Raw genomic sequence first — 26,739 nt, forward strand, 5'->3', positions numbered from 1 at the left:
GCGGGACCACAGACTCGGCCGGATGTGGGTGGGGCCATATGCTTCGGTTTACTTCGTAGATAGTTGGGTACAAGGGACGCTAGGATGATAGGCGGAGTCAACAGGTTCGCGAGATGCTGATAAGGATTTACAAGGGGGCGGGGCGAAAGCGGCTTGCCCTCAAAGGGGCGGAACCCCGAGGGCCGGCGTGCGCCTAGGGCACGGGGCCAGGGTGACGAGCCTCAAGTTCCCAAGCTGAGGAGAGGAAGCGGCAGAGGGAGGTGCGCTCGGTGGGGCGGGGCCAAGGTGGTCACCGAGGGAGGAGGGCGGGGCTTCGAGCCTGCGAGGGGCGGGTCCTGACTCCCCCCGGCGCTGACGGGGCGGGATGACGAAGTTGACGAGAGGGTCGGCAAGAGCGGGTGGAGGAAGGAGCGCGTGGCGCGGTGCGTAGTGGGTGGCTCCGCCTCGACTGCGAGTTAGTGTTTATGAGGTGACTCGCTGGTTCTGTCGGTGGACCGTGGGACATTCTGAAGGGAAGCAAGGAGGCGGACTGAGCGCTCCCAAGTGGGGTGAGCCCGCCTGAGCGGAGAGCGGACGGCGGGTGCCCAGGGGGCGGGGCTTTCGGCTATGGGGTTCGGTCGTCGGGCGGGAACTCCCCATCGGGGGTGCGCTGGCGCTCGGAGGGGGCGGGGCCACAGCCTGCGGGACTGCCGGGAGCCGATGACGCCCGAACGCCGAACCTCAGGCGTCCGGCAGGAGGCGGGGCTACGGATTCGGCCGAGCCGAGAACACCCGAACGCCAAATTGCTCGCGTTCGAGAAGGGGGCGGGGCTGCGGATTCGGTGAAGCCAAGGACGCCCGACCGCCGCAATTCTTGTGCTCTGAAGGGGGCAGGGTTTTGTACTGTTGGAGTCTGAGCGCTTGTAGACCCGAAAGCCGAATCACAGTGGTTCGGAAAGAGGAGGAGCCAAGGCCGGAGCGTCCCGAAGTGGGTGTGGCCTTGGCAGTGCCTTAGCCTCGAGAGCTTCTGACCCCTGAGGGGGGCACCTGAAGGGGGACGCCCACTTTGCAAGAGGGTGGTGCCAAAATGGACCTTTGTAAGGGGGCGTGTCGCCGCGCTTGGGGAGGTTTGTTTTTGAGACTCCAAGGCGCAATGGTAGGTACGGCAGTGTGGGCACAAAGCGGGTGCCGACTGCAGGGTCACAAGGGTAGAGCAGGGCCCCGGGGGCGCGGCGAGGGGCGAGGGCCGCCGGTCGGTCTCCGGCGGCCGCGGGGCCTGGCGGGATCGCCCTGGGGTGGGGCCTGGCGCTCCGGCCCAGCAGGTGGTGAACGGCGGCTGAGCGAGGCCCCGCCCCCTGAGGACTAGGGGCGGGTCTTCGCCAAGACCCCGGAGGCTTTGGTTGTGCTCCGGTGGCCCGCGGCGCGCAGCCGTTTCGGTAACTGCTTTGCTTCCCGGCTCCCGCAGGAGGATGCTAGTGGTGGAGGTGGCGAATGGTCGCTCCCTGGTGTGGGGAGCCGAGGCGGTGCAGGCCCTCCGGGAGCGCCTGGGTGTGGGGGGCCGCACGGTAGGCGCCCTGCCCCGCGGGCCCCGCCAGAACTCGCGCCTGGGCCTCCCGCTGCTGCTGATGCCCGAAGAGGCGCGGCTCTTGGCCGAGATCGGCGCCGTGACTCTGGTTAGCGCCCCGCGCCCAGACCCTCAGCACCACAGCCTGGTAAGGGGGCGGGGCTCGAACGTCTGGGTTCGGTGGGAGCGGGACTTGGGAGCCAGGATTCCTGGTTTCCGAAGGGACCGTAAGCTTGGAGGTTCCAGCGAAGTGTGCTTCTCAGGCCCTGACAGCCTTCAAGCGCCAGCAAGAGGAGAGCTTCCAGGAGCAGAGCGCCTTGGCGGGATCCCTGGTGGGATCATAAGGGGGCGGGGCCGGGACCCCTGGGTTCGGTGGGAGCCGGGCCTGGGAGTCAGGATTCCTGGCTTCCGAAGGGACCGTAAGCTTGGAGGTTCCAGCGACGTGTGCTTCTCAGGCCCTGACAGCCTTCAAGCGCCAGCAAGAGGAGAGCTTCCAGGAGCAGAGCGCCTTGGCAGCTGAGGCCCGGGAGACCCGTCGTCAGGAGCTCCTGGAGAAGATTACGGAGGGCCAGGCTGCCAAGAAGCAGAAACTAGAACAGGCTTCAGGGGCCAGCTCGAGCCATGAGGCTGGCTCGAGCCAGGCTGCCAAAGAGAACGAGACCAGTGATGGCCAGGCTTCGGGAGAGCAGGAGGAAGCCGGTGAGTATGGGAGGTGGAGTCCACGAACCACGGGAAGGAGAGGAGAGATCTTTTGGAAATTTTAGCTGGGAATCCAGTGCCTGGGTCTCCCTGAGGGTGAGAAGACTTTGCCCCTTGGATTTACCAAACTCTTCTCTGTACTCCCCACCAGGTCCCTCCTCTTCCCAAGCAGAGCCCTCAAATGGGGTAGCCCCCTTGCCCAGATCTGCTCTCCTTGTCCAGCTGGCCACTGCCAGGCCTCGACCTGTCAAGGCCAGGCCCCTGGACTGGCGTGTCCAGTCTAAAGACTGGCCCCACGCCGGCCGCCCTGCCCATGAGCTGCGCTACAGCATTTACAGAGACCTGTGGGAGAGAGGGTTCTTCCTCAGTGCGGCTGGCAAGTTCGGAGGTGACTTCCTGGTCTATCCTGGTGAGTTTGGGTTGGGGCCTCTGGTTGCTGTGCCTTTCCATACGATCCCAATGTATTCTGCGTTTTTTTTTCTTTCTTTTTTTTTTTTGTCTTAATAGAGATGGGGTCTCTATTGTTGCTCAGGCTGGTCCCGTTTCCTGGGCTCAAGCAGTCCTCCCACTTCGGCCTCCCAAAGTGCTGGGATTACAGGCCCAGCTGCATTTTTTTTTTTTTGTATCACTTTCTCTTAGCCTCTGAAATTCATAGATGGACAGGAAACATTTTGGAGCTCCTGAACTCATTGGGAAAGCAGTTTAGCAACTTTTATTAAATGTTTACTATGATCCAGAAGATTCGCTTAGAAGTAGTTAGACATCAGGCTGGGCGCCATGGCTCACGCCTGTAATCCCAGCACTTTGGGAGGCTGAGACAGGTGCATCACCTGAGGTCAGGAGTTTGAGACCAGCCTGGCCAACATGGTGAAACCCCGTCTCTACTAAAAATACTAAAACTAGCTGGGTGTGGTGGGTAGGCGCCTGTATTTCCAGCTACTCAGGAGGCTGAGGCAGGAGAATCACTTGAACCCAGGGGGCAGAGGTTGCAGTGAGCTGAGATGGTGCCATTGCACTCCAGCCTGGGGAACAAGAGTGAGACTTCGTCTCAAAAAAAAAAAAAAAAAAAGTCTAGAGCGGAATAGTTGGGTCCAAGAGCATCTGTTTTAGAGTATTCATAGTGATTGCTGAAATGATCTCAAATCTCCTCCCAGTGGTCATTCCTGTGGCATCCAGCCCTCTGCCATTGGTCACTGCTTCAGCGCTTCTCTCCCTCCCCCAGGTGACCCCCTCCGCTTCCATGCCCACTACATCGCTCAGTGCTGGGCCCCGGAGGACCCCATCCCACTCCAGGACCTGGTTGCTGCTGGGCGCCTTGGAACCAGCGTCAGAAAGACCCTGCTCCTCTGTTCTCCGCAGCCTGATGGTAAGGTGGTCTACACCTCCCTGCAATGGGCCAGCCTGCAGTGAACTCCAAGACCTAGGGGGACATGGCTGTGTCTGCAGCAAGAGCCTTTCTAGATGTTCCCCAGCTCTTCTCTGGGAGTCTAGAACATCCTCCTACCTTTCTCTGCGGTTAGTTTTTGATTCCAGGTTTTCGAACACTACATCCTTTTTATGTTCTTCCTTGTTTGAAAGCACTTATTGGCTGTGTTTTTGTAGTTACCTGTTTTCACACTGTGAGCTTCCTGAGAATGGGGCCTGGGTTTGATTCATCTGTTTTCTACAGGGTTTAAGTCTCAGAAGATCTCAATAAACTTGTTATATAAATGTTCATGATTTGAATGTTTATGACAAACCTGGAACCAGTGGATAGTCTCATCTGCATATACAGATGAGAAAAAGGCCTGGAGGAGGGGGAATGACTTGCCTAAAGTCACACAGTTAGTAAATAGCAGGCTTGGCCTTTCAAAATTGGTTTTCCTCACTCCTAAATCTGCACTCTTTCTACTGCACTAAACTTCCTTTTGAAAAGATTTCTACAAAATTTCCCAGATGCATACAAAGGTTATAAATAAAAATATAGGCTGGGCATGATGGCCCACACCTGTAATCCCACAGAACTTTTGGAGGCCAAGGCAGGAGGATCGCTTGAGTCCAGGAGCTTGAGACCAGCTCTGGCAACACTGTAATACCCATCTCTACAAAAAATAATTTAAAAAAAATTAGGGATCCCTTGAGCCTGGGAAGTTGAGGCTGCTGTGAGCTGTGATTGCACCACTGCACTCCAGCCTGGGAGACAGAGCAAGACATGTATGTGTGTGTGTATATATGTGTGTGTGTATATATATCATGAAAGGAAATGAGTATTGTAATTTTAGGAGTTCAGAGCGTGGGGAGAGTGTCAGGAATGACTCTGGAAGGCATTCTGCTTTTTCATGGCCTGGGTAGTGGTTGAGAATTTTTTTGATACTATACATTTATATTTTAGACTCTTTTTTTGGATTTGTTATATTCTGCAATTTTTATAAAAGCTAAAACACATGTATATGTATAAAATATGCACTTAGGAAATCATTTATCCATGTTTTTGCTTAAGAAAGTACTAGAACACTACCACTATTCCAATAATTTCACCTTTATCTTATCAATATGCAGTTTTATTTTGTCACGTTTATTTTGTCAGTGTAATACATTCACATGGTGAGGCCGGGTGCAGGGGCTTACAATCCCAGCACTTTGGGAGGCTGAGGCGGGCAGATCAGGAGTTCGACACCATCCTGGCCAACATGCTGAAACCCTGCCTCTACTAAAAATGCAAAAATTGAGCTGGGCGTGGTGGCAGGTGCCTGTAATCCTAGCTACTTGGGAGGCTGAGGCAGGAGAATTGCTTGAACTCGGGAGGCAGAGGTTGCAGTGAGCCGAGATCGTGCCACTGCACTCCAGTCTGGGCGACAGAGCTAGACTCTGTCTCAATAAAACAAAAACAAACAGAAAAGACATTCACATGGTAAAGTTCTGGGGCTGAAAGTCTCCACCGCTAGTTCTTCAATTTCTTCCCCCCATGTTTCATTCTTTCTCTCTTTTGTGTGAATTGAGCAGCCTCTAGAACCAGAATAGGTTTAGAGAGACTCCCATCTCCCCTCTTTCTTGCCATTCCCAGTAAACAGACTCATAGAATCTCAATTTCCTTTAAGTTTAGATTAATTTAAAATATGATACTGGGCCAGGCGTGGTGGCTCACGCCTGTAATCCCAGCACTTTGGGAGGCTGTGGTAGGCAGATCACCTGAGGTCAGGAATTTGAGACCAGCCTGGCCAACATGGTAAAATCCCATGTCTACTAAAAATACAAAAAAAAATTAGCTGGGCGTGGTGGTGCACACCTGTACTCCTAGCTACTCAGGAGCCTAAGGCAGGAGAATCACCTGAACCCAGGAGGCAGAGGTTGCAGTGAGCCAAGATCGTGCCACTGTACTCCAGCCTGGGCAACAAGAGCTAAACTCCATCTCAAAAAAAAAAAGACAAGACTCCATCTCAAAAAGAAAAAAGACCCCTGCCTGGCCAATACTCTCTTTGTGCCTGCTTCATAAGTGGCTTTGTATGTCTATTCTCCACCCTTTCTCCTGTCTACAACAAAGTACTTAGAAGTCTCATTACCTCTGTCAGGAGTCTCCGCTCTGAAATGTTCCTCATTTAAAACCCTTGTGGCTGGGTGTGGTGGCTCAGACCTGTAATCCTAGCAGTTTGGGAGGCCAAGGTGGGAAGATCAGTTGAGCTCAGGACTTTGAGACCAGCCTGGGCTGAACATAGTGAGACCTCGTCTCGTCTCTATTTAAAAACAAAAAAACTTTTGTGACTGGTGTCCCCACATGTTGTGAGTCAACAAATTCTATAGGTGCCATGTTCAAAGCACTGTGGATCCACAGTTTGGCCCCACCCTCCACCTTCACTACCAGCATCTTAGAAAAACCGAACCATGGCTCATTTGATCTTGATAGCTTCCTAACTCATGCCCTGCCTGCTATTCTTGCCCCTCTATTGTCTGTTTTCAACAGAGCAGCCAGAATCATCATATTAAAAGTTAAGTCAGACCATGTCATAGCTCTGTCTAAAACTCGCCTGGAGTTTTCCATCTCAGAGTGAAACCCAAAGGTCCCACTTTGCAGCTTCCTCATGAACTGACCATGTGCATCTTCTTCCTTGCTTATTATTATTTGTTTTTGAGACAGAGTCTTGCTCTGTTGCCCAGGCTGGAGTGCAGTAGCACAATCTCGGCCCACTGCAGCCTCTGCCTCCTGGGTTCAAGCGATTCTCCCACCTCAGCCTCCCAAGTACCTGGGATTACAGGCACTGGCCACGGTGTCAGGCTAATTTTTTGTATTTTAGTAGAGACAGGGTTTCATCATAATTGCCCAGGCTCGAACTCCTGAGCTTAGGCAATCCACCCACCTCAGCCTCCCAGAGTGCTAGGATTATAGGCATAAGCCACCGACCCCCGGCCAGCTTTGTTCCTCTTTACTGCTGAATATTCCATTTATGGACATAACTGCATTTTGTTTATCCATTCACCAGGTGATTGGCATTTGTTTCTAGTTACAGAATAATATACACATGTTCAGGATACAAAAATATATAAAATTTGGCCGGGCATGGTGGCACACACCTGTAATCCCAGCACTTGGGGAGGCTGAGGCGAGTGGATCACTTGAGTCCAGGAGTTCAAGACCAGCCTGGGCAACATGGCAAAACCCCGTCTCAAAACAAACAAAACAAAACCCCATAAAACTGAACAAGGTAGTTTGTAAGATATGGAAGTACAATGCAGATGACAATAATGACGATGATAGCTAACACTAGGCGCTTTATTTACGCCAGACACTTTCCTAAACACTGGATAGACTCTCACTTAAGCCTCACAAATAAGCCTCTGAGGTAGGCACTACCATCCTTCCCCGTTTTACAGAGGAGGACGCTGAGGCACAGATTGATTGAGAAACTTGTCGAAGGCACTGCAACTAGCAAGTGGTGACATGGCGTTTGAATCCAGGCATCCGAATGGTGTGGATGCGGTGGAAGAGAAAGGGGTGGGTAGGACAGCTTCCTGAGGGGATACTGACTGCCGAGGCAGCAGCGTAGGGAAGAGAACTGAAGAACAGGAGCTGTGGAGACAGATCATCGCATCCGGTGTGGACAGAAGGGATTGCAAGCGGACAATAACCAGACTATATATAAAAAGAGAACTAGGTCAGGCGCGGTGGTTCACACCTGTAATCCCAGCACTTTAGGAGGCTGAGGCGGGTGGATCACCTGAAGTCAGGCGTTTGAGACCGGGCGTTCGAAACCCCGTCTCTACTAAAAACATAAAAATTAGCCGGGCATGGTGGTGGGCGCCTGTAGTCCCAGCTACTCGGGGCACGAGAACCGATTGAACCCGGGAAGCAGAGGTTGCAATGAGCCGAGATCGCGCCACTGCACTCCAGCCTGGGTGACAAGAGCGAAACTCCATCTCAAAAATAAATAAAAATAAATTACTGATAATAGTATTAATACTCCTTAAGTGGGTATTGATAATAGTACCATGGGGGAGGGCAACTTCTCCGAGAGTGCTCCATAAGTATGTATTGAAGATTGAGTAAATACTTTTAAAATTCTTAGAACAGTATGTGGCACATAGAAAGCGTTCCATAATGCCACATTATTGTCAGTGACAGAAATAACCTCGGCTGGGCGCGGTGGCTCACGCCTGTAATTCCAGCACTTTGGGGGGCCAAGGTGGGAGGCTCTCGCGAGGCCAGGAGTTCAAGACCAGACTGGGCAACATGGCAAGACGCCGATTGTACCAAAAAAAAAAAAAAAAAAAAAAAAAAAACCCGGGCTCGTGGCGTGTGCTTGTAATCCCAGCTACTGGGGAGGAGGTGGGAGGATCGCTCAAGCCCGGGGCAGCAGTGAACCGAGATCACAACACTGCACTCCAGCTTGGGCTACAGAGCGAGACCCTGATTCTCAGAAAGAAAGAGAAATACCACCGTCCAGGGACGGAGAAGGATGATTCTCCCCGCTTCTCAGGTTTCTACTCCTTGCCCGGAAGAAACCTAGTCCTCCCAGGTTAGCACGCCGCTCTAGCCCAGCCTCACGTCTCTACTGCTGCTCAGCCAGCCAACGCCTCTTCTGATTGGCTCAGACGTGCCTGGTGCGTGATGACGTCACGAGGCGCCGGCGTTACTATAAGAGCGTAGCCTTGTCGCTGGCGCGCCTCTTCGTCAGTGGCCGGCTCTTACGCTCAGGTGAGGTGTGGTGATGTCCTTTTTCGCTAGGGTTTGGGTTGGATGGTCGCGCGGGCCTTCCGAGCTTCCATGAGTAAGCTAAAGGCGTTAGGGATTGGAGTAGGGTGGTTGAACGGGAGTGCAGCACAGTAGTGGGGGCGGATACTGGCGATGAGAGCTTTGGAGGTTATTCTCGCGAGATCCAATCCGGGCGCCGCAAGGTTTTGGCGTAGTTGTGGGACTGCGCAGGCGCCGCCCGGAGCTCTTAGGCTCACGCTTCCCTCCCGGGCAGGCGCAGACGGGTAAGCGGAGCCAACATGCCGGTGGCCCGGAGCTGGGTTTGTCGCAAAACTTACGTGACCCCGCGGAGACCCTTTGAGAAATCTCGTCTCGACCAAGAGCTGAAGCTGATCGGTGAGTGGCCAAGGCTTCTGGGAAGTGGTGCGGCTTCCGGGAGGAGGCGGGTAGCACGTGGATGAAGGCGCCCACGTGCTTGATCTAGTCGGCCCCTTAAATTTGGTACTCTTCGTGGTTTAGGAAGGTTCTGTGTATCCAAAGCTGCCAGGGTAGTTTTTGTACCAGTACGTGGGACTACACTTGTCCACTCCCTTACACTTGTCCACTCTCTTCTCCCCACCAGGCGAGTATGGGCTCCGGAACAAACGTGAGGTCTGGAGGGTCAAATTTACCCTGGCCAAGATCCGCAAGGCCGCCCGGGAACTGCTGACGCTTGATGAGAAGGACCCACGGCGTCTGTTCGAAGGTACGTATGGGAGTCCACAGCAGAGCAGTGGGGCGCAGGGCTTGTGAGGGGCATTCTCCGTTCTGCCGCCTCTGTTCTAGTGATGAGTTGTGTCATTGGACAAATGGAGCCAGCCTTTTAACTTAGTGTTTTCATGGCACTTGTGGAGTAGGAAAAGTGGAACTGGATCAGACTCTTTGTCCTGTTTCTTAGGCGTGTGGCTTTTTTGCCCAGTTACTGGACCTTCAGTTTAGTAATGACCAGAGCTAAAGATAGGCCTGCACATTTGGGCACTTGTCTATGTCTTTATATGGTATCTCAAAACAGTACTGCTTGTGTGGCCTGTTTGCTGGTGGTGAGAGTAGACTAGGAAGTGGAATTTCTGGAATAAGTGATGGTGATAACAGGGTTTGCACTTTTGCTTGCTTTATTTTTTTTTTAATTTTTTTTGTTTTGTTTATTTTTTTGAGACAGAGTCTTGCTCTGTCGCCCAGGCTGGAGTGCAGTGGCTCAATTTCGGCTTACTGCAACCCCCGCCTCCTGGGTTCAAACAATTCTCCTATTTCAGCCTCCTAAGTAGCTGGTACTACAGACAGGCACATGCCACCACGCCCGGCTAATTTTACTTTTGATACAGAGTCTCGCTCAGTTGCCCAGGCTGGAGTGCAGTTGGTGCAGTCTCCACTCACTGCAAACTCTGCCTTCCGGGTTCAAGCGATTTTCCAGTCTCAGCCTCCCAAGTAGCTGGGATCACAGGCTAATAATGCACCACCACGCCCGGCTAATTTTGTATTATTAGTAGAGACGGGGTTTCACCATGTTGCCCAGGCTGGTGCTTGCTTTATTAAGCTGGTTAAGGACATGTAGATGGCATTGAGCAAAGGCCTGAACAGGAGAGAATCTGTAAAATGTCTCAGGGAACAGCATTTCAGGTGATGACTTTAGAAGGGCATGCAGATCATATAGACTTAGGCTTACTTTACTAATTGTGGTGGAACAGACATTAACATGAAAGTTGATCATGTTAACCATTTTGTTTTAAAATTTACTCTGAGATGCGGTGTTATTGGAGTGCTTTCTACGGCAGATTGGCATGACCAAGATTGGCATTAGTATATCCTGAGACGCTGCTTTTGCCTCAGTTTGGGTAGTCATGATTTGTGGTGAAAAGCAGTCTCTGCACCTGAGCCCTGACTGAGGCATGAGAGTGGTCATCCATGTTAGGCATTGAGAAAGTCCCGGAGCATGCTTAGCCACAGATTATCGCAGTTTGACCCGGGCTTGCAGATGTTAGAAGCTGTTTTTTTTTTTTTTTTTTTTTTTTTTTTTTTGAATAGGCACAGGATCTTGCATTGTTGCCCAGGATGGTTTCCAACTCCTGGCCTCAAGTGATCCTTCCGCCTCAGCCTTAAATAGTGCTGGGGTTCCAGGTGTAAGCCACTGCACCTGACCCTTTCATTCTTTTTGTCAATTTGTAGACCCTGTTGACAATCTCATGAAAGTGCTGGAGATCCCTCCCCCGTGGATACTGATACTGGGTGGGAGTTTATCCCAGAGTCCTGTGGGGAGTGGGCTACAGCTGGCTCTGGTTTTAGGGAGGACTTTCCGAATATAGAGCCTAATCGCAATGAAACTTAGTCATGTGAGAAAGCGGTGCAAGTGTCTGAGCGATATTTGTGGTTTTCCAAGGCAGAAGTGAAAATTCCCAGGGGGTAGACAGCTGTTCAGGTAAGTACACTTTCTAGTAAATGAAACCCTCTAGCCTAGCCAGGGACGGGAAGGAGGAGCTTGGATGTTTGCTCTTTGGTGTAATCCTGCCTTGATTCAGATCCAGCCTTTCCCACTAACGTGTGACGGGCGAGATTCTGAGTCTCATCTGTTAAAAGACTGAACAGCCGCTAACATTTGGCTGGCAGTTAACCAACAGATAGAGACCAGGCGCGGTGGCTCATGCCTGTAATCCCAGCACTTTGGGAGACCGAGGTGGTCCGATCACTTGAGGTCAGGAGTTGGAGACTAGCCTGGCCAACATGGTGAAATTCCATCTCTACTAAAAATACAAAAATTAGCCGGGCCTGGTGGTGGTCCTGTAATCTCAGCTACTCGGGAGGCTGAGGCAGGAGAATTGATCGAACCTGGGAGACGGAATCTGCGGCACTGTGCTCCAGCTTGGGTGACAGGGAGACTCCATCTCAAAACAAAAAAATCAGGAATTCACCCTCAGCACAACTGTGAATACATGTGGGAATCATGTCCATTTTTCAGATCAGAAACGAAGGCGTTGTAATACCTGCCTTGTATGACAAGGACCTGTTTCCCACTGAGGTCCTCCCTGGTTTGCATTTTTAAAGCATTTTAAATTCTCTTGGTGCATTGGCCCAGCGGAGCCCGTGTAACAGTACTCAGTAGCAGGACATGATTTTGTTGAAGGTGTAAGGTTTATTGTGCTGTTGAAAACTATTGTCTTCATACTTAAAGGTTTTGCCTGTGGTTGACTCTTCTGTTCTTTTTCAGGAGATAGATGGGTTAATAAATGTGGGTTGGGCGCGGTGGCTCACACCTGTAATTCCAGCACTTTGGGAGGCAAAGGCAGGCGGATCACCTGAGGTCGGGAGTTCAAGACCAGCCTGAACAACGTGGAGAAAAACCCCCTAGTCTCTACTAAAAAAAATACAAAATTAGCCGGCCATGGTGGTGTGTGCCTGTAATCCTAGGCTGAGTCAGGAGAATCCCAGGAAGCGGAGTTTGCGGTGAGCCGAGATCACCATTGTACTCCAGCCCGGGCAACGAGGGAAACTCCGTCTGAAAAATGATAATAAATGTGAAACACTTTATTTTTAAATCATGGCTTTATTTTGCCTAATGGTGATGATCTCACTTTGTCTCCCAGGCTGGAGCACAGTGGCATGGTCGTGGCTCACTGCAACCTGGACCGCCTGTGCTTAAGTGATCCTCCTCAGCTCTAGTAGCTGGGACTGCAATCCAGCATGTACCACCATGCCTGGCTAATTTAGTTTTCCTTTTTTGTTGTTTTGGTACAAATGGGGTCTCACTATGTTGCCCAGGCTGGTTTCAAACTTCTGGACTCAATTGATGCTTCTGCCTCAGCTTCCCAAAATACTGGGTTTATAGGGCAGGCATAAGGTACTGTGCCTGGCTGAAGTTTCTATTTTCTAATGTAAACACAAAAAGGCATGAAGTGTCCAAGGAGGTAAATGATCCCAAACTCGTTTTCATTGCCTTTTGGACATGTTTTTGTATTTTGATGTTCGGGTGTTTAAAAATTCTCTGATGTTGAGCATTAAAAAAGAGAACAAAAATTGAAGCCATAGTATGACACAGGATGCTGGAAAGGTACACAGCTGGTGTTTCCATTTTGATTCTATCTCCCTACCTGTAACTGCTCCCTATTGGGAAGACTTTGGGTCCTCACAGTCAGCTAGCTTTCTTTCAGACTTCGCTTGGAGGGTAACAGCAGTGCCAGGAATATCAGAGTGCCTGATGAATGTGGGTCTGTTTGTTAAAGCTTGCTTGAATTGTTTGCTATAACTAGTGAGAGGCACTTTTTATAAAAGTGCACATAATAAGGAAAGCAGTTTGAGGTGTTTACCCCAGTGTCAAGGGGCAGTTGATTTGCTGAACGCGTATGGGATTATAGCAGTGAGTGGGATCCTACAGGAAGGCATTTGCCTTGACGGAGGTGGGCAAGGGGAGTCCAGAGTATTAGCTAGAAGCCATGGCTTTGGACAGGGTAAGGAGCAAGTTGTCCTGAGCCTGGGGTATAGTAGCTGACATCTGTTGGATATTTTATGCAGTGTGTTGTTAGGTTATATACATACTGTGTATATTTTTAGTGGAAAATTTCATACAGAATAGTAAAATGAATGACATGTACTTAGCTGGAAAAATTCTAGTGTTAGAAATTTCTTTTCTCTCCCTAAAAGGTGTAGGTACTGATATTTATGGCATAGGGAATGTGATTTAATCTCACATCTGGTTAATCAGAAGAGCTTTCTGGACTCAGGATATGAACTCTCAACCACTGTGCTTTGTTAACGGTGGTAGTAGCTTAATAGCAGCTGCACTTGGTCTTTTGCAGACTGAGTCCTTGTAAGGAGATGATTTCCTTTACTGTTGCTAAGAATGTGGAGCGAGGGATGTGACACACTTCAGATGAGGAGGCAGGTATATTTTGCCCTCCTGTCACCTGCACGTTACTATGGATGATGGCCTGACACCCATAGGGTGGTTGTGTGTGTGTGTGTGTGTGTGTGTGTGTGTGTGTGTGAGAGAGACAGGATCTTACTCTGTTTCCCAGGCTGGAGTGCAGTGGTCCCATCTCAGGTCACTGCAACCTCCGCCTCCAGGGTTCAAGCAATTTTCTTTCCTCAGCCTCCTAAATAGCTGGGATTACAGGCAGTGTGCCAACAGCCTGGCTAATTTTTTGTTTTTTTTTTTTTTTTTTTTTTTTGAGACGGAGTCTCGCTCTGTCGCCCAGGCTGGAGTGCAGTGGCCGGATCTCAGCTCACTGCAAGCTCCGCCTCCCGGGTTTACGCCATTCTCCTGCCTCAGCCTCCCGAGTAGCTGGGACTACAGGCGCCCGCCACCTCGCCCGGCTAGTTTTTTGTATTTTTTAGTAGAGATGGGGTTTCACCGGGTTAGCCAGGATGGTCTCGATCTCCTGACCTCGTGATCCGCCCGTCTCGGCCTCCCAAAGTGCTGGGATTACAGGCTTGAGCCACCGCGCCCGGCCATTTTTTGTATTTTTAGTGGAGACAGGGTTTCGGCATGTTGGCCAGGTTGGTCTCAAACTCCCGACCTCAAGTGATCCATCTCAGACTCCCAAAGTGCTGGGATTACAGGCGTGAGCCACCACGCCCAGCCCATAGGATAGTTTTGACAGTGATATGGGTCACAGTGACTGGTGCTAATACTACCTGTTCCTCACCACCGTGACATGGAGCTACGAAGAGGTGGAGCCAGGATTTGAACCCAAGAAGCCTGAGGTCAGAAGGCTGAATCAGTGCTTCCTCCCACTGTTCCCAGGCAACGCCCTGCTGCGGCGGCTGGTCCGCATTGGGGTGCTGGATGAGGGCAAGATGAAGCTGGATTACATCCTGGGCCTGAAGATCGAGGATTTCTTAGAGAGACGCCTGCAGACCCAGGTCTTCAAGCTGGGCTTGGCCAAGTCCATCCACCATGCTCGCGTGCTGATCCGCCAGCGCCATATCAGGTACCACCTCTGATGGGCGCCCGAACCTTCCTCTGCCTCCCCTCTGGTGGCTGCCCTCACTAAGCCTGCTGTCCTATCTCCTATGCAGCCCTCGGAAGTGATGGGTGTGAGCTCACCCAGAGGGTACAGATTCACCCTTGCACACAGCTCACCAGGGAGCTGGGGCAGCCTCATGCCCCAGTAGCCCAGCGCAAGGGTCACTGCGGCTCTAGCCGTACACCTTGTGAAGGCCTCTGCCAGGCATGTGGGCAGCTGGACAGGTAACAGCTCTTGGTGTCCCCAGTGGAGGGAGAGAACCAGCCTCTCCTCGCTTGGGTGGTGGGTTCAGCTGTCTCCTGACTCGTTTATGAAGTTGATTCCAGACCCTAATCCATGACTGCTTTCTGGGTATTCAGTGTGCCCTTCCTGTAACGTGGCACCATTGACGGGGAGGAGCTGTACAGGAAGAGGGCAAGATGTTAGCATTTAGAATCTCCGCCCCAGCCCTTCACTAAGCCTGTGAGCCGCAGGCAGAGCCTCGTGTGTCAGCGTAGCCCCGGGTTGCTGTGCTGTTGTGGGCATTGCTGCCGCACGTGGTAATGCAGCTGTGTCAGGCGTGGGGTTCAGGACGTTTCAGACTCAGAACTTGGGCTCTTATTTGGCCACCTCATTTGCTTTGTGGTCTTAGGTGGGATACTTTTGAATTTCTCCTAGAAAATGTGGTTGAGAAACTCACCTGAAGCATTTTTGGGGGTTAAGGTGATACCCTCAAACCCTGGACTCACATGAGGCCCATAGGATCAGGAGCGCCCTTCCCACAGTGCCTCGGTGTCTGTGGCCGTGGCAGCCTCATGGGGTGGGTGAAGAGGAGAGAGTGGTGCCTGAACTGGGGTTAGCATCCGTTTCTCCTCCAGTCTACTTCACTTTGTCGCCTCTTCCAGGGTCCGCAAGCAGGTGGTGAATATCCCGTCGTTCATTGTCCGCCTGGATTCCCAGAAGCACATTGACTTCTCCCTGCGCTCTCCCTATGGGGGTGGCCGCCCGGGCCGCGTGAAGAGGAAGAACGCCAAGAAGGGCCAGGGTGGGGCCGGGGCTGGAGACGACGAGGAGGAGGATTAAGCCCACCTTTCCCTCCTGGGCTGCTGGATTATCTAGTTTTCCTGCCAAATAAACAGGATCAGCGCTTTACAATTGGTGTGTGTGGGTGTCTCCTTGACTCTCCCCTGCTCTGAACATGCAGCCTTCCCTGGGAGGCTCAGGAGCGTGCCTACCAGACAGTGGTCCCTGGCCTCGCAGTACTACTCTTCCACAGTGGTGAACACATGTTTACCAGAAGCTTCTGTCATCAGGGGAGAGACCAATGGTCTTTTGGGAAAAACAGTCAAAACCAGATGGAAATTCCAAGTAAGCCGGCGTTTGCATGTAGGGGCGGGAGGGAGCAAGTGGAGGTGGGGGCCCGTCCTGCCTGTGGCCCTGGGACCCTGACCCCGCCCAGCAAGAGACAGGTGGGGCAGAGCTGGCCTGAGACTGGTTGCTGGGGAAGGTGAACTGTTAGTAACTGTTTTTGTTGGGGAGCACTTCACCGAATTTGCCAGTTTCAAAGCTTGTTTGTGTTGTGGTTGATGTTGGGCAAGTTCCCAGTTTTGTCTCACACGTAGGGGAAGTGGGTTTGTGTAGGGGAAGGGGCATTGAGGGAACTCTTCCTCCTATCTGCATTTGGTGCTTCTGTGGACTCATGGTCAAGAGGTTGGCAGGCTTCCCTTTTCTCGGCCTTGTTGATATCTGTGTTGGGAAGGGGTTTGGTTGCTGAGGAAGTGAGAAACTTGAACCTGTGCAACCCCTCAGGCTGCAGGCTGTAGTTGATTGGGTCCTTGTCTGGAGGCCTTCAGGGTTTGAGGTCAGTGCAGGGATGGCTCTGGAACACAGCTGAGTTGCTGTAAACCACGTGAAGTCCACTGCCGCTTACTCGAGCTAGGTGGTGGCCCTTCCCTCGGTTGCTACTTGGGAAGTGATGGCGGTCTTGTTGGACGTCCATGGGGCCAGCTGCTGCAGCGTCTGGGCTCACTGTGGTCTTGCTTGGAGCGTGGGGTCTGGGTCTTGTGTGGGCTCGTGGATGGCCAGGGCAGCGTAGTCACTGGGCTCCTCTGGGAGCTCCTCTGGGAGGAAGAGTGCAGTTGTCTGGTGTGAGGTGGTGGCCCACCTGGGTGTAGCTCCCCCAGAGCTCCAGATGCAGCCGCCTGGAGGGGGAGAGGGGTGGGAGGTGAGGCGTGCGGTTCTGCTGGGGAGAGGCCTGCAGGCTGGGGAGGAAACGGGTCTTCATCTGCAGGGCTCTGTGAACAGAGGCAGCGAGTGGGCAACAGAGGGAGGAGACTCCGTCTCGAAAATTTGTAGAGACGAGTCTCTATGTTGCCCTGGCTGATCTCAAACTCTTGGCCTCAAGCAATCCACCCACCTCCCAAAGTGCTAGGATGACAGGTGTGAGCCACAGTGCCCGGCCTGCGTGGGTCTGTTTAATCTGCGGGCCTCTTGCTCTCCCTTTCTTGGTGATCTCCTTGGACCACTGCCCCCATCTCATTTTCTCCCTCTACCCTCATCACCAGGGATGACCCTGAGCCCAGGGTCTGAGCAGAGAGCGGGACGGGGGCTAGGCAGGGGCCCCTCACCTGCAACCAGCATATTGGGTGGGGGTGACGGGGTCAGCCTCCGGCAGGAGGCATCGTGTCCTCCGCAGCATCCGTGCTGGCCCCCATGTGGGTGGCTCACAGGGCCCAGGAGGAAGTCAGGGAGGGGGTTGGGAACCCCTTGTCCTGGTCAATGCAGAGCTGTCAAAACTGGTCTGAGTGACACTGGGCGGTCAGGCCATCTCCAGAGAGCACCAGCGATCCCGACTGTGCTGAGAGGGAGGGCTGAGGGCTGCCTGGACGCCCCTGAGATAAGGCGACTGGTATTTAGGGGATGCACACTCTCGGGGGCCTGCAGGGAGAGCGCCCACCGGTCTCAACTCCATGCCTTCTGCCTTGGGCTTCTGGCCCATGAAGGTCGGGGTCACCGACCACCCCGTGTCCGCCTAAGGCTTCCCTGGACACAGCAGGGAGATGGGCAATGAGGGTGGAGGTTGTGGCCCTGCCTGTCATGGTCCCCAGCAGTGCAGATGATTAGACCACTGAACCACAGAGCATGGGGGGCAGATGGGCGTGCTGGGTATTAGGAGCCCTGGGCTCTGTGTTACAGGTCATGTGTTCTCATCAGTGGCCTTGCAGGAGGGGAACAGCCCCTCCCCCAGGGCCTTGCTCGGCTCCCCCGAAGGATGGGGCTGTGGGGACAGTAGGCTCTGGGGGCCTTTTAGACCACATTTGACTCCCCCAAGCTCTGCCTGCCTCCACCTCACCCAACTCAAATCCAGGGGTGACCCTTGTTCTAGCACATGAGGCCAGAGAGGGTAGGGCCTTAGGACACAGCCCAGTCACTGTTGTAATTCTAGAGGCAGGTCCCTTGGTGTCCTGAGCTCTGGGATGCATCTTTTCTTTAATCAACCTCGCGATCAGGCGGTTGGTGTATCGAGTGGTTACCACATCCAGGCATGCCGCCAGGAGGAGAGGACTTGTGGGTGAAGCTGATAGGATTCCTGCTGGACTCACGGAGCTTGGGTTACTGAAGACACATTACCCATGGTTAGACAGGAGGTAATTCTGCTCCGGTTTCGACAAGTTGTAGGAAAGGAGGAAAACATGCCCATAGCGGGTGAGCAGCGTGCACCTGGTCACGGGAGTGAGGGGTCCTTCTAGGGGATGGAGAGACCAAGACGTGAACAGCGAGTGTGGTGCGTGGAGGGCGTCCTCCACCAGAAACAGTGTGGGCTGTTCTCAGACCTGAGAGTGAGCCAAAGAAAGCTGGGACCTTGTCATTCAGGGGTCTTGTGCACCATGAAGATTTATTGGATGTTATACGTTTACGAAAATGGGAGATGTGGCTGGGCGCGGTGGTTCACACCTGTAATCCTAGCACTTTGGGAGGTGGAGGTGGGCAGATTACGAGGTCAGGAGTTCGAGACCAGCCTGGCCAACATAGTGAAACCCTGTCTCTACTAAAGATATAAAAAATTAACCAGGCGTGATTGTGGACACCTGGAATCCCAGCTGCTTTGGAGGCTAAGGCAGGAGAATCACTGGAACCCAGGAGGCGGAGTTTGCAGTGAGCCGAGATTGTGCCACAGCGCTCTAGCCTGGGCGACAGAGTGAGACTCCGTCTCAAAAAAAAAAGAAAATGGGGAATCTTTAGAAAGCACAGTAGAAACAGACGTCTCTTTATACAAGCCCAACACTGCACAGAATGCAATAGGGAGGGTTTTACTGACGGTTAACCATAACCACACTCCATTGTGAGCCCCACCGCTAGGTGATGTGCTAATAAGGATTCTCAGTGGTTTGCGTGGACTCCTCATGACCTGTGACACAAATATGTTTGCAGTTGAGTGGAATGAGGCAGGAGGGCTTGTCTTTATCATTGTCTACGAGCTCTGCAGAGGCGCCCGGCTACATCCAGATTGGCTCAGGAAGCAGCCATCAGAAGACTTACCAGTGTTCAATAACGGAGGGTGTGTGTGTCTGGCAGAGGGTGGGTGACTGTGATGAGTTTGCTGTGGCAGAGCGGGAGCCATAGCCCGTGAAGCTGGAAAGCGTATCGGGTTTGGTCATCAACAGGCTTGAACATGAGGTACAGGAACGTGGATCTTATTTCTGGAAGATGGAGCCCCGTCGAAGGAATTTGAGCAGTGGAGGGTCAGAGCCAGGTGAGATTGTCAGAAGAGGCCTCGGAAGTGATGAGAGGGATGGATGGGAGCCGGGAGTAGGGGGCCAGGAGGGAGCTGACACAGTGCACAGCCAGAGGGCGTCCTTGGTCTCCAGCTGAGCTTGGACTGTGGGGATGGACCAGGGGACATGGGTGGAGCCAGGTGAGATGGGAGCAGAGCGGTTTGGATTTGTTCAGTGTGTGTGAAGCAGAAGAGTGTGAGGAGCTTTTCCACTCTCTGCGTTGGTTGATAGGAGGAGCCAGTGGGGCCGCCACAGGACAGACGGCCCGCATGGGAGAAGGAGGCCTGGGGAGGTGTTTCTAAGACCATTTTGCTCACAGAGAAGCACAAGCTTCCTTCGAGCCTGGGTTTTGTTTCCCCGAACAGGTGCCTTCCCTACTTTTTTTTTTTTGAGACGGAGTCTCGCTCTGTCGCCCAGGCTGGAGTGCCGTGGCGCGATCTCGGCTCACTGCAAGCTCCGCCTCCCGGGTTCACACCATTCTCCTGCCTCAGCCTCCCGAGTAGCTGGGACTACAGGCGCCTGCCACCACGCCCGGCTAGTTTTTTGTATTTTTTAGTAGAGACAGGGTTTCACCGGGTTAGCCAGGATGGTCTCGATCTTCTGACCTCGTGATTCACCTGCCTCGGCCTCCCAAAGTGCTGGGGTTACAGGCGTGAGCCACCGCGCCCGGCCAACTTTCCTGTTAGAGTAGCACTCTCTTTTTTCTTTTCTTTTCTTTTTTTTCAAGACACGGTCTTGCTCTGTTTCCCATGCTGGAGTGCAGTGGCGTGATCTCAGCTCACTGGAACCTCCACCTCCTGGGTTCAGGTGATTGTCCTGCCTCAGCCTCCCAAGTAGCTGGATTACAGGTGTGTGCCACCACACCTGGCTAATTTTTGTATTTTTAGTAGAGACAGTTTCACCATGTTGGCCAGGCTGTTCTCGAACTCCTGACTTCAATTAATCCTCTTGCCTTGGCCTCCCAAAGTGTTAGGATTACAGGCGTGAGCCACCAAGCTTGGCCTCTTTTTTCTTTTTCTTTTTGAGATAGAGTCTTGCTCTGTCACCCAGGCTGGAGTACAGTGGTGCCATCTCAGCTCACTGCAGCCTCCACCTCCCAGGTTCCAGCAATTCTCCTGCCTCAGCCTCCCTGGTAGCTGGGATTACAGATGCGCGCCACCATGTCCGGCTAAGTTTTGTATTTTTTAGTAGAGATGGAGTTTCACCATGTTGGCCAGGCTGGTCTTGAACTCCTGACCTCAGGTGATCCGCCCACCTTGGCCTCCCAAAGCGTTGGGATTATGGGCATGAGTCACCACACCTGGCCTCTTTTTTCTTTGCTGAAAAGAAAAGGTTTGTTGCCCAGGCTGGAGTGCAGTGGCACTATCCTAGCTCACTGCAGCCTTGACATCCTGACTCAAGTGATCCTCCCGCCTCAGGCTCCCGAGTGGCTGGGACTACAGACATGCACCACCATAGCCACGACTTATTTTTGTAGCAATGTCTATCAGCTGATGAGTAGAGAAACAACGTGTGGTATATCCTTACAACAAAATCTTATTCAACCACACAAAGGAATGACACACTCACACATGCTACACAGGTGAACCTTGATAATATATTAGATGAAAGCAGTCAGGAAAAAAAGGTCGCATATGACATTATTTCATTTATAAGAAATATCCAGGCTGGGTGTGGTGGCTCACGCCTGTAATCTTGCACTTTGGGAGGCCAAGGCAGGTGGATTGCCTGAGTTTAGGAGTTCGAGACCAGCCTGGGCAACATGGTGAAATACCACCTCTACCAAACACAAAAAATTCGCCAGGCATGGTGGCATGTGCCTGTGGTCCCAGCTACTTGGGAGGCTCAGGAGGCAGGATCACTTGAGCCTGGGAGGCAGAGGTTACAGTGAGCAGAGATCACGCCACTGTACTCCAACCTGGGTGACAGAGTGAGACCCTGTCTCAAAAAAAAAAAAAAGGTATTCAAAGAAAGCCAATCGATAGAGGCAGAAAGTCGGTTAATTGTTGCATGGGATTAGGTGGGAGTGATTGCTGAATGTAAACTGGGTTTCCTTCTCAGTATGATAAAAATGTTTTGGAATGAGATAGAGGTGATGCTTACAACATATTGTGAATTTACTAAATGCCACCAAATAGTGTTGTATCTCAATAAAAATATATTTGTTGGGTCGGGTGCGGTGGCTCATGCCTATAATCCCAGTGCTTTGGGAGGCGGGCGGATCACGAGGTCAGGAGTTCGAGACCAGCCTGGCCAGCATGGTGAAACCCTGTCTCTACTAAAAATACAAAAATTAGCCAGGTGTGGTGGCATGTGCCTGTAATCCCAGCTACTCGGGAGGCTGAGGCAGGAGCACCACTTGAACCTGGGAGGTGGAGACTGCAGTGAGCCGAGATTGCACCATTGCACTCCTGCCTGGGCAACAAGAGTGAAACTCCATCTCAAAAAAAAAAAAAAAGAAAAGAAAAAAACCACACATACACTAGTAGATAAAATCAAATATTCTGTACCCTATAAATATGTACAATTATTATTTGTCAATTAAAAACTCTTAAGCTGGGCACAGTGGCTCATGCCTGTAATCCCAACACTTTGGGAGGTGGAGATGGGAGGCTCTTGAACCCAGGAGTTCAAGGCCAGTTTGGGCAACATAGTGAGACCCCATCTCTACAAACAATTTTAAAATATATTTTTAAAAAACTGTAATACAGTAGTCTCCCTTTATCTGTAATTTTCTTTCTATGTTTTCAGTAACCTGGTGGCCAACCATGGTCCAAAAATATTCAATAGAAAAGTTCAGGAATCGTGAGTTTTTAACAAATCAAAACTAAAAATATTTCTTTTTTTTTTTTTTTTTTTTTTGAGACGGAGTCTTACTCAGCCCAGCCTGGAGTGCAGTGGCCAGATCTCAGCTCACTGCAAGCTCCGCCTCCCGAGTTTACGCCATTCTCCTGCCTCAGCCTCCTGTGTAGCTGGGACCACAGGCACCCGCCACCTCGCCCAGCTAGTTTTTTGTACTTTTTAGTAGAGACAGGGTTTCACCGGGTTATCCAGGATGGTCTCGATCTCCTGACCTCGTGATCCGCCCGTCTCAGCCTCCCAAAGTGCTGGGATTACAGGCTTGAGCTACCGCGCCCAGCCAAAACTAAAAATATTTCTAAAAAACCAAGAGTAGGCAGCAAAGGGGAAACAACAAAAAACAGAGGAGACAAACAAAAAGGCAAGCCTGAGCACAATCAGGTGCTGCAGAACGATGTTTCGATCCGCTACACATTGCGTATGTGATGGTACAGCCTATGTATGTAGTAGGTTATACCACGTAAGTTTGTGTAATTGTAAGTACACTCTATGATGTTCACACAATAGTGAATTTTTTTTTTTTTTTTTGAGATGGAGTCTCACTCTGTCTCCCAGGCTGGAGTGAAATGGCACGATTTTGGCTCACTGCAACCTCCGCCTCCCAGGTTCTCCTGCCTCAGCTTCCCAAGTAGCTGGGATTACAGGTGCGCACCACGATGCCTGGCTAATTTTTGTATTTTTAGTAGAGACAGGGTTTCACCATGTTGAGCAGGCTGGTCTCGACCTCCTGACCTCTGGTGATCCACCCATCTTGGCCTCCCAAAGTTCTGGGATTACAGGAGTGAGCCATCATGCCCAGCCAAAATTTTTTAATGATGGATTCTCAGAACATATCCCTGTCATTCAGTGACACATGATTGTAATGCCATCAGTGATTACATTAAATATAAGTGATCTAAAAGAGATTACAAGATTGGATTTTTTTTTTGAGATGGAGTTTCGCTCTTGTTGCCCAGGCTGGAGTGCAGTGGTGTGATCTTGGCTCACTACAGCCTCTGCCTCCCGGGTTCAAGCAATTCTCTGCCTCAGCATCCTGAGTAGCTGGGATTACAGGTGCCCGCCACCACACCCGGCTAATTTTTGTATTTTTAGTAGGGACGGGGTTTCACCATCTTGGCCAGACTAGTCTTGAACTCCTGACCTTGTGATCTACCCGCCTCGGCCTCCCAAAGTGCTGGGATTACAGGTGTGAGCCACCGCGCCCGGCCTGTTGTTTATATTTTATCACATTAAAAAAGCAGACGGATGAAAAATGTATTATGCAAACACTAATCAACAGGTAATTTCACTGGCCTTTTAATTGTTTTGGTTTATTTTTTTTGAGACAGGGTCTCACTGTTGCTCAGGCTGAAGTGCTGAGGTACCATCTTGGCTCACTGCAGCCTCGACTTCCTGTGCCCAAAGTGATTCTCCCGCCTCAGCCTCTCAAGTAGCTGGCACTACAGGTGTGTGCCGCCATGCCGGACTAGTTTTATTTTTTGTAGAGATGGGGTCTCACTATGCTGTTCAGACTGACTCGAACTCCCGAGCTCGAGCCATCCTCCCCACTTACCCTCCCAAAGTATTGGGATTACAGACGTGAGCCACTGCACCTGGCTATGCTTCTTAATTTTCCCATTTCGTAAGTTCGATGTGTAATATTGACATTATCATTGAATTTAAAACATTCACTCACTCTTTTTTTTGGTCTCCCTCTGTCACACAGGCTGGAGTGCAGTGGCACAGTCATAGCTCACTGCAGCCTCGGCAGCCTGAACCTCTTGTGTTCAAGGAATCCTCCCGACTCAGCTTCCCGAGTACCACACCTGGCCTTTACGTCGGTTTTTTTTTTTTCTTATTAACTCATTAATTATTGAGAAGTCTGTTGCTTTATTTCCAAAATGCGACGATATTAGTCATCTTTTTTTTTTTTTTTTTTTTTTTTTGAGACGGAGTCTCGCTCTGTGCCCCAGGCTGGAGCGCAGTGGCGCAATTTCGGCTCACTGAAAGCTCCACCTCCCAGGTTCACGCCATTCTCCTGCCTCAGCCTCCCGAGTAGCTGTACTAGAGGCACCCGTCACCGTGCCCGGCTAATTTTTTTTGTATTTTTAGTAGAGACGGGGTTTCACCGTGTTAGCCAGGATGGTCTCGATCTCCTGACCTTGTGATCCGCCCGCCTCGGCCTCCCAAAGTGCTGGGATTACAGGCGTGAGCCACCGCGCCCGGCCTATATTAGTCATCTTTGAGTCAGGTGAGTCCCACAAGTTCCCAGCGTCTCCTCGTGGTCTGTGTTAGGGGTCCAGGCCGACTGGGGTTCACTGGTGTCCACTGGGGGCAGCTCCCGTGCCTTCAGCAGTCCCGAGTCTCCTGCTGAGTGTGGAGTCTGGGTGCCCTCCGGGCTAGTGGATGGCCAGGGTGGCGTAGACGCTGGGCTCAGCTGGAGGTTCCCCTTCCTGGGATGGAGGAGGCTCAGTTGCCTCCCGTCTGAGGGTCAAGCTCTGCAGCTGGGCGTAGGTCACATCCTGGGGGTCTTCAGATGCAGCAGCCTGCAGTGGGGGAGAGTGAGAGGGAAGGAGCGTGATGGGGGTGGAGGAGGGCTGGGGGCCTGGAGAGGAAAGGACCAGCCTGAGTGTCCCTCTGCCTGTCCTCTTCCGCCTGTGTGTCCTTTGTGTCCAGGAATTCCTCGGACAGTGGGGAGGGAGGGGAGGCCATTTCTCTCCTAGGTCTGGAGTGTTTCACCCGGGCGTACGTCACTGCCTGGGGGTCTTCATCGTGTGGCCTCTGCTGGAGAAAGACACTGGTGGGGGGTGTCCTTGAGTCCCCCTGACCCCCTGGAGTCAATTTTCCTCACTGTTCCCAGGGTGATCTGGTTACATCCCTTTCCTGATGGAATCTCAGGGACGCCCTAAGGCCGTGGAGGGTCTGGCCGCTCCCTCCCTGTGGTTCTGGCCTCTCCTCCTCACTCTGACCTTGCCCATTTGGCTGCAGCCTCACACGGCCTTCCTGCAAGAGCTCGCTGCTGCCTCGGGGCCTTTGCATGGCTGTTTCTTCTGCCTGCAGGGGCTCGTCCATTAGAGGATCCTGTGGCCCCCTCCGTCCAGGCTTCTCAGATGACAGCTGAGCAGACAGCCCTCCCCTTACATTCAGACTGGCCCCACTGCCCCACACTCTCTGCCCTTTCCCTGGTTTATGTTTCTTACAGCACGTTGCACTCCTGGACACTGCATTTATTTGCATTTTGTCTCCCACCACGAGGTGAGCTCAGGAGGCGGGGGCGGCTCTGCTCCCTGCTGTGTCTGCAGCTCCCACAGGGAGCCTGATCCACAGTGAGCTCCCTGGGAACACTCGCTGGATGAATGAATGAAGGGAGCCCAGGGGACCGGGGTGGTTCATCTATTCCTCATCCTCCTGAGGCCTGGGGAGCGCTCTAACCACCAGACGGCCAAACAGAGGAGGAGGAGCGGGAAGGGGACCCGGGAGGAGGCCCGCGAGGTCCCAGGACAGCAGGAGAGAGTGAGGTCACAGCAGGCGGGAGGCAGCGTGCTGGACAAGGAGGGGTCCACCGTGACGATGCTGAGAGCCAGGGGAAGAGGACAGAGAAGTCCTGCAGGATTAGATCTGGCACCAGGAGGCCTTTGGTGCCCGGGACAGGGGCGGGGTCTCACCTGACTGTCCAGCTCCACCCTGTCCTCAGGCTGTGTGTCCTTCACGGCAGCATCTGCTGGGGCAGAGCAAGGGCTTCGTCTCCTGGGAAGGATCCCTGAGAGCTCTCAGTCCTGCTGGCCCCTGCCCAGCTCCCACTAGGGCCACTGAGATCCAGGGAGGTCCCACAGTGGGGGGCGAGACCATCTTCCACGGAGCCCCAGACCCTTCCCAGCCCCTCCCTGTTGCTACTGAAATTTTGGGTCTTCCCAGCACCCCCATTTGTCCCTTCTTTCTCTTACAGAGATTTTCTTCCTGGACGTCAGCAGCTGTGCTGGACCTGGGGGAGGACACGGGAGTGTGAGGGGCAGTATATGGGCTGTGGTGGGTGGGAGTCTGGGGTCTTCAGGCAGAATTACCTCCTCAGCAGGCCCCTGTCCTTGGGCTGTGGCTCCGCAGCCCCTGCAGGACGCTGGAAATCAGTCTTTCTCTGGTCTGGGTGAAGATGGACAGAGTCTCAGCCCTGGGAACATTAGAACCCCCATTCTACACATGCAACTTGAGGGGAAGAAGGAAAACTAAAAATATTCCTGCATAGATGTTTCAAATATTTTATGAGATAGAAAAAACTCCATGAATACTGAAGTTTGTAAATGCGTGCTGACATTACGTTTCCCTGGAACTGGTTTTCTAAACTGACACCCCGGTGAGTTTGAGTTCCCTCTGGCTGGTGCACCCTCCGTCGGCCCATGGGGTCCCCACTTCCCTACTCACCCGATTTCTTGTGTTTGCTCTGACGCTGACGTCGGAGGACGAGGAAGAGGAGGAGGAAGAGCAGCAGGACGAAGGCCACCAAGACCCCAATCAAAGCCTCCAGGTATCTTCCCAGACCTTGAGCATGATAACAGGAGTGGGAATGACGTCATTGATGTGAGCACCTACTGTGTGCAGGCGCGTGCCAGGTCTTTCCTTCAAGACCTCCAACCCTTACAAGCAGTTGTGCAACATGGAATTGCCGCCCCCACAACCCATTTCACAGATGCACAAACTGAGGCTCAGAGAGGGGAATCGCCTGCCCCAGGACCCCCAGCCAGGAAGCGGCAGAGC

General features: G+C 52.3%; 3 protein-coding genes across 6 annotated transcripts in view; 2 read left to right on the forward strand and 1 right to left on the reverse strand.

Annotated features, from left to right (window-relative positions):
- The first annotated feature begins 25 nt into the window (after positions 1–25).
- LOC105497014 (tRNA splicing endonuclease subunit 34) lies at positions 26–3,956 on the forward strand. Of its 4 annotated transcripts, none has more exons than XM_071087803.1 (5): positions 26–260; positions 1,445–1,691; positions 1,999–2,242; positions 2,394–2,651; positions 3,465–3,956. In XM_071087803.1, the coding sequence occupies exons 2-5, from the start codon at positions 1,449–1,451 to the stop codon at positions 3,650–3,652; spliced, it is 933 nt and encodes a 310-aa protein (XP_070943904.1). In that variant the 5' UTR covers positions 26–260; positions 1,445–1,448; the 3' UTR covers positions 3,653–3,956. The 4 variants fall into 4 exon arrangements, with proteins under 4 accessions (XP_070943904.1, XP_070943903.1, XP_024653509.2 ...); XM_071087802.1 differs by lacking the exon at positions 26–260 and adding an exon at positions 297–422; XM_024797741.2 differs by lacking the exon at positions 26–260 and adding an exon at positions 344–548.
- Positions 3,957–8,283: 4,327 nt separating this feature from the next.
- LOC105497008 (ribosomal protein S9) lies at positions 8,284–15,532 on the forward strand. Its single transcript, XM_011767660.2, has 5 exons — positions 8,284–8,408; positions 8,680–8,801; positions 9,028–9,150; positions 14,176–14,362; positions 15,283–15,532. The coding sequence occupies exons 2-5, from the start codon at positions 8,705–8,707 to the stop codon at positions 15,458–15,460; spliced, it is 585 nt and encodes a 194-aa protein (XP_011765962.1). The 5' UTR covers positions 8,284–8,408; positions 8,680–8,704; the 3' UTR covers positions 15,461–15,532.
- Positions 15,533–23,291: 7,759 nt separating this feature from the next.
- LOC105466496 (leukocyte immunoglobulin-like receptor subfamily B member 3) overlaps positions 23,292–26,739 on the reverse strand; it is a 33,701-nt gene continuing 30,253 nt past the window's right edge. The window contains 6 exon segments of the mRNA XM_071087799.1: positions 23,292–24,611; positions 24,613–24,774; positions 25,656–25,708; positions 25,935–25,972; positions 26,052–26,127; positions 26,407–26,523. Coding sequence (XP_070943900.1) covers positions 24,390–24,611; positions 24,613–24,774; positions 25,656–25,708; positions 25,935–25,972; positions 26,052–26,127; positions 26,407–26,523 — 668 coding nt within the window. The 3' untranslated portion in view covers positions 23,292–24,389.

This window comes from Macaca nemestrina, chromosome 20 (genome assembly GCF_043159975.1).
Source record: "Macaca nemestrina isolate mMacNem1 chromosome 20, mMacNem.hap1, whole genome shotgun sequence".
NCBI classification, from domain to species: Eukaryota; Metazoa; Chordata; class Mammalia; order Primates; family Cercopithecidae; genus Macaca; species Macaca nemestrina.

Coding starts and splice junctions, on each gene's coding strand:
- LOC105497008 (XM_011767660.2), top strand. CDS start 8,705: ATGCCGGTGGCCCGGAGCTGGGTTTGTCGCAAAACTTACGTGACCCCG. Junction 8,802..9,027: donor CCAAGAGCTGAAGCTGATCG/GTGAGTGGCCAA, acceptor TCTCCCCACCAG/GCGAGTATGGGCTCCGGAAC. Junction 9,151..14,175: donor CCCACGGCGTCTGTTCGAAG/GTACGTATGGGA, acceptor CACTGTTCCCAG/GCAACGCCCTGCTGCGGCGG.
- LOC105497014 (XM_071087803.1), top strand. CDS start 1,449: ATGCTAGTGGTGGAGGTGGCGAATGGTCGCTCCCTGGTGTGGGGAGCC. Junction 1,692..1,998: donor ACCCTCAGCACCACAGCCTG/GTAAGGGGGCGG, acceptor TGTGCTTCTCAG/GCCCTGACAGCCTTCAAGCG. Junction 2,243..2,393: donor GGGAGAGCAGGAGGAAGCCG/GTGAGTATGGGA, acceptor ACTCCCCACCAG/GTCCCTCCTCTTCCCAAGCA.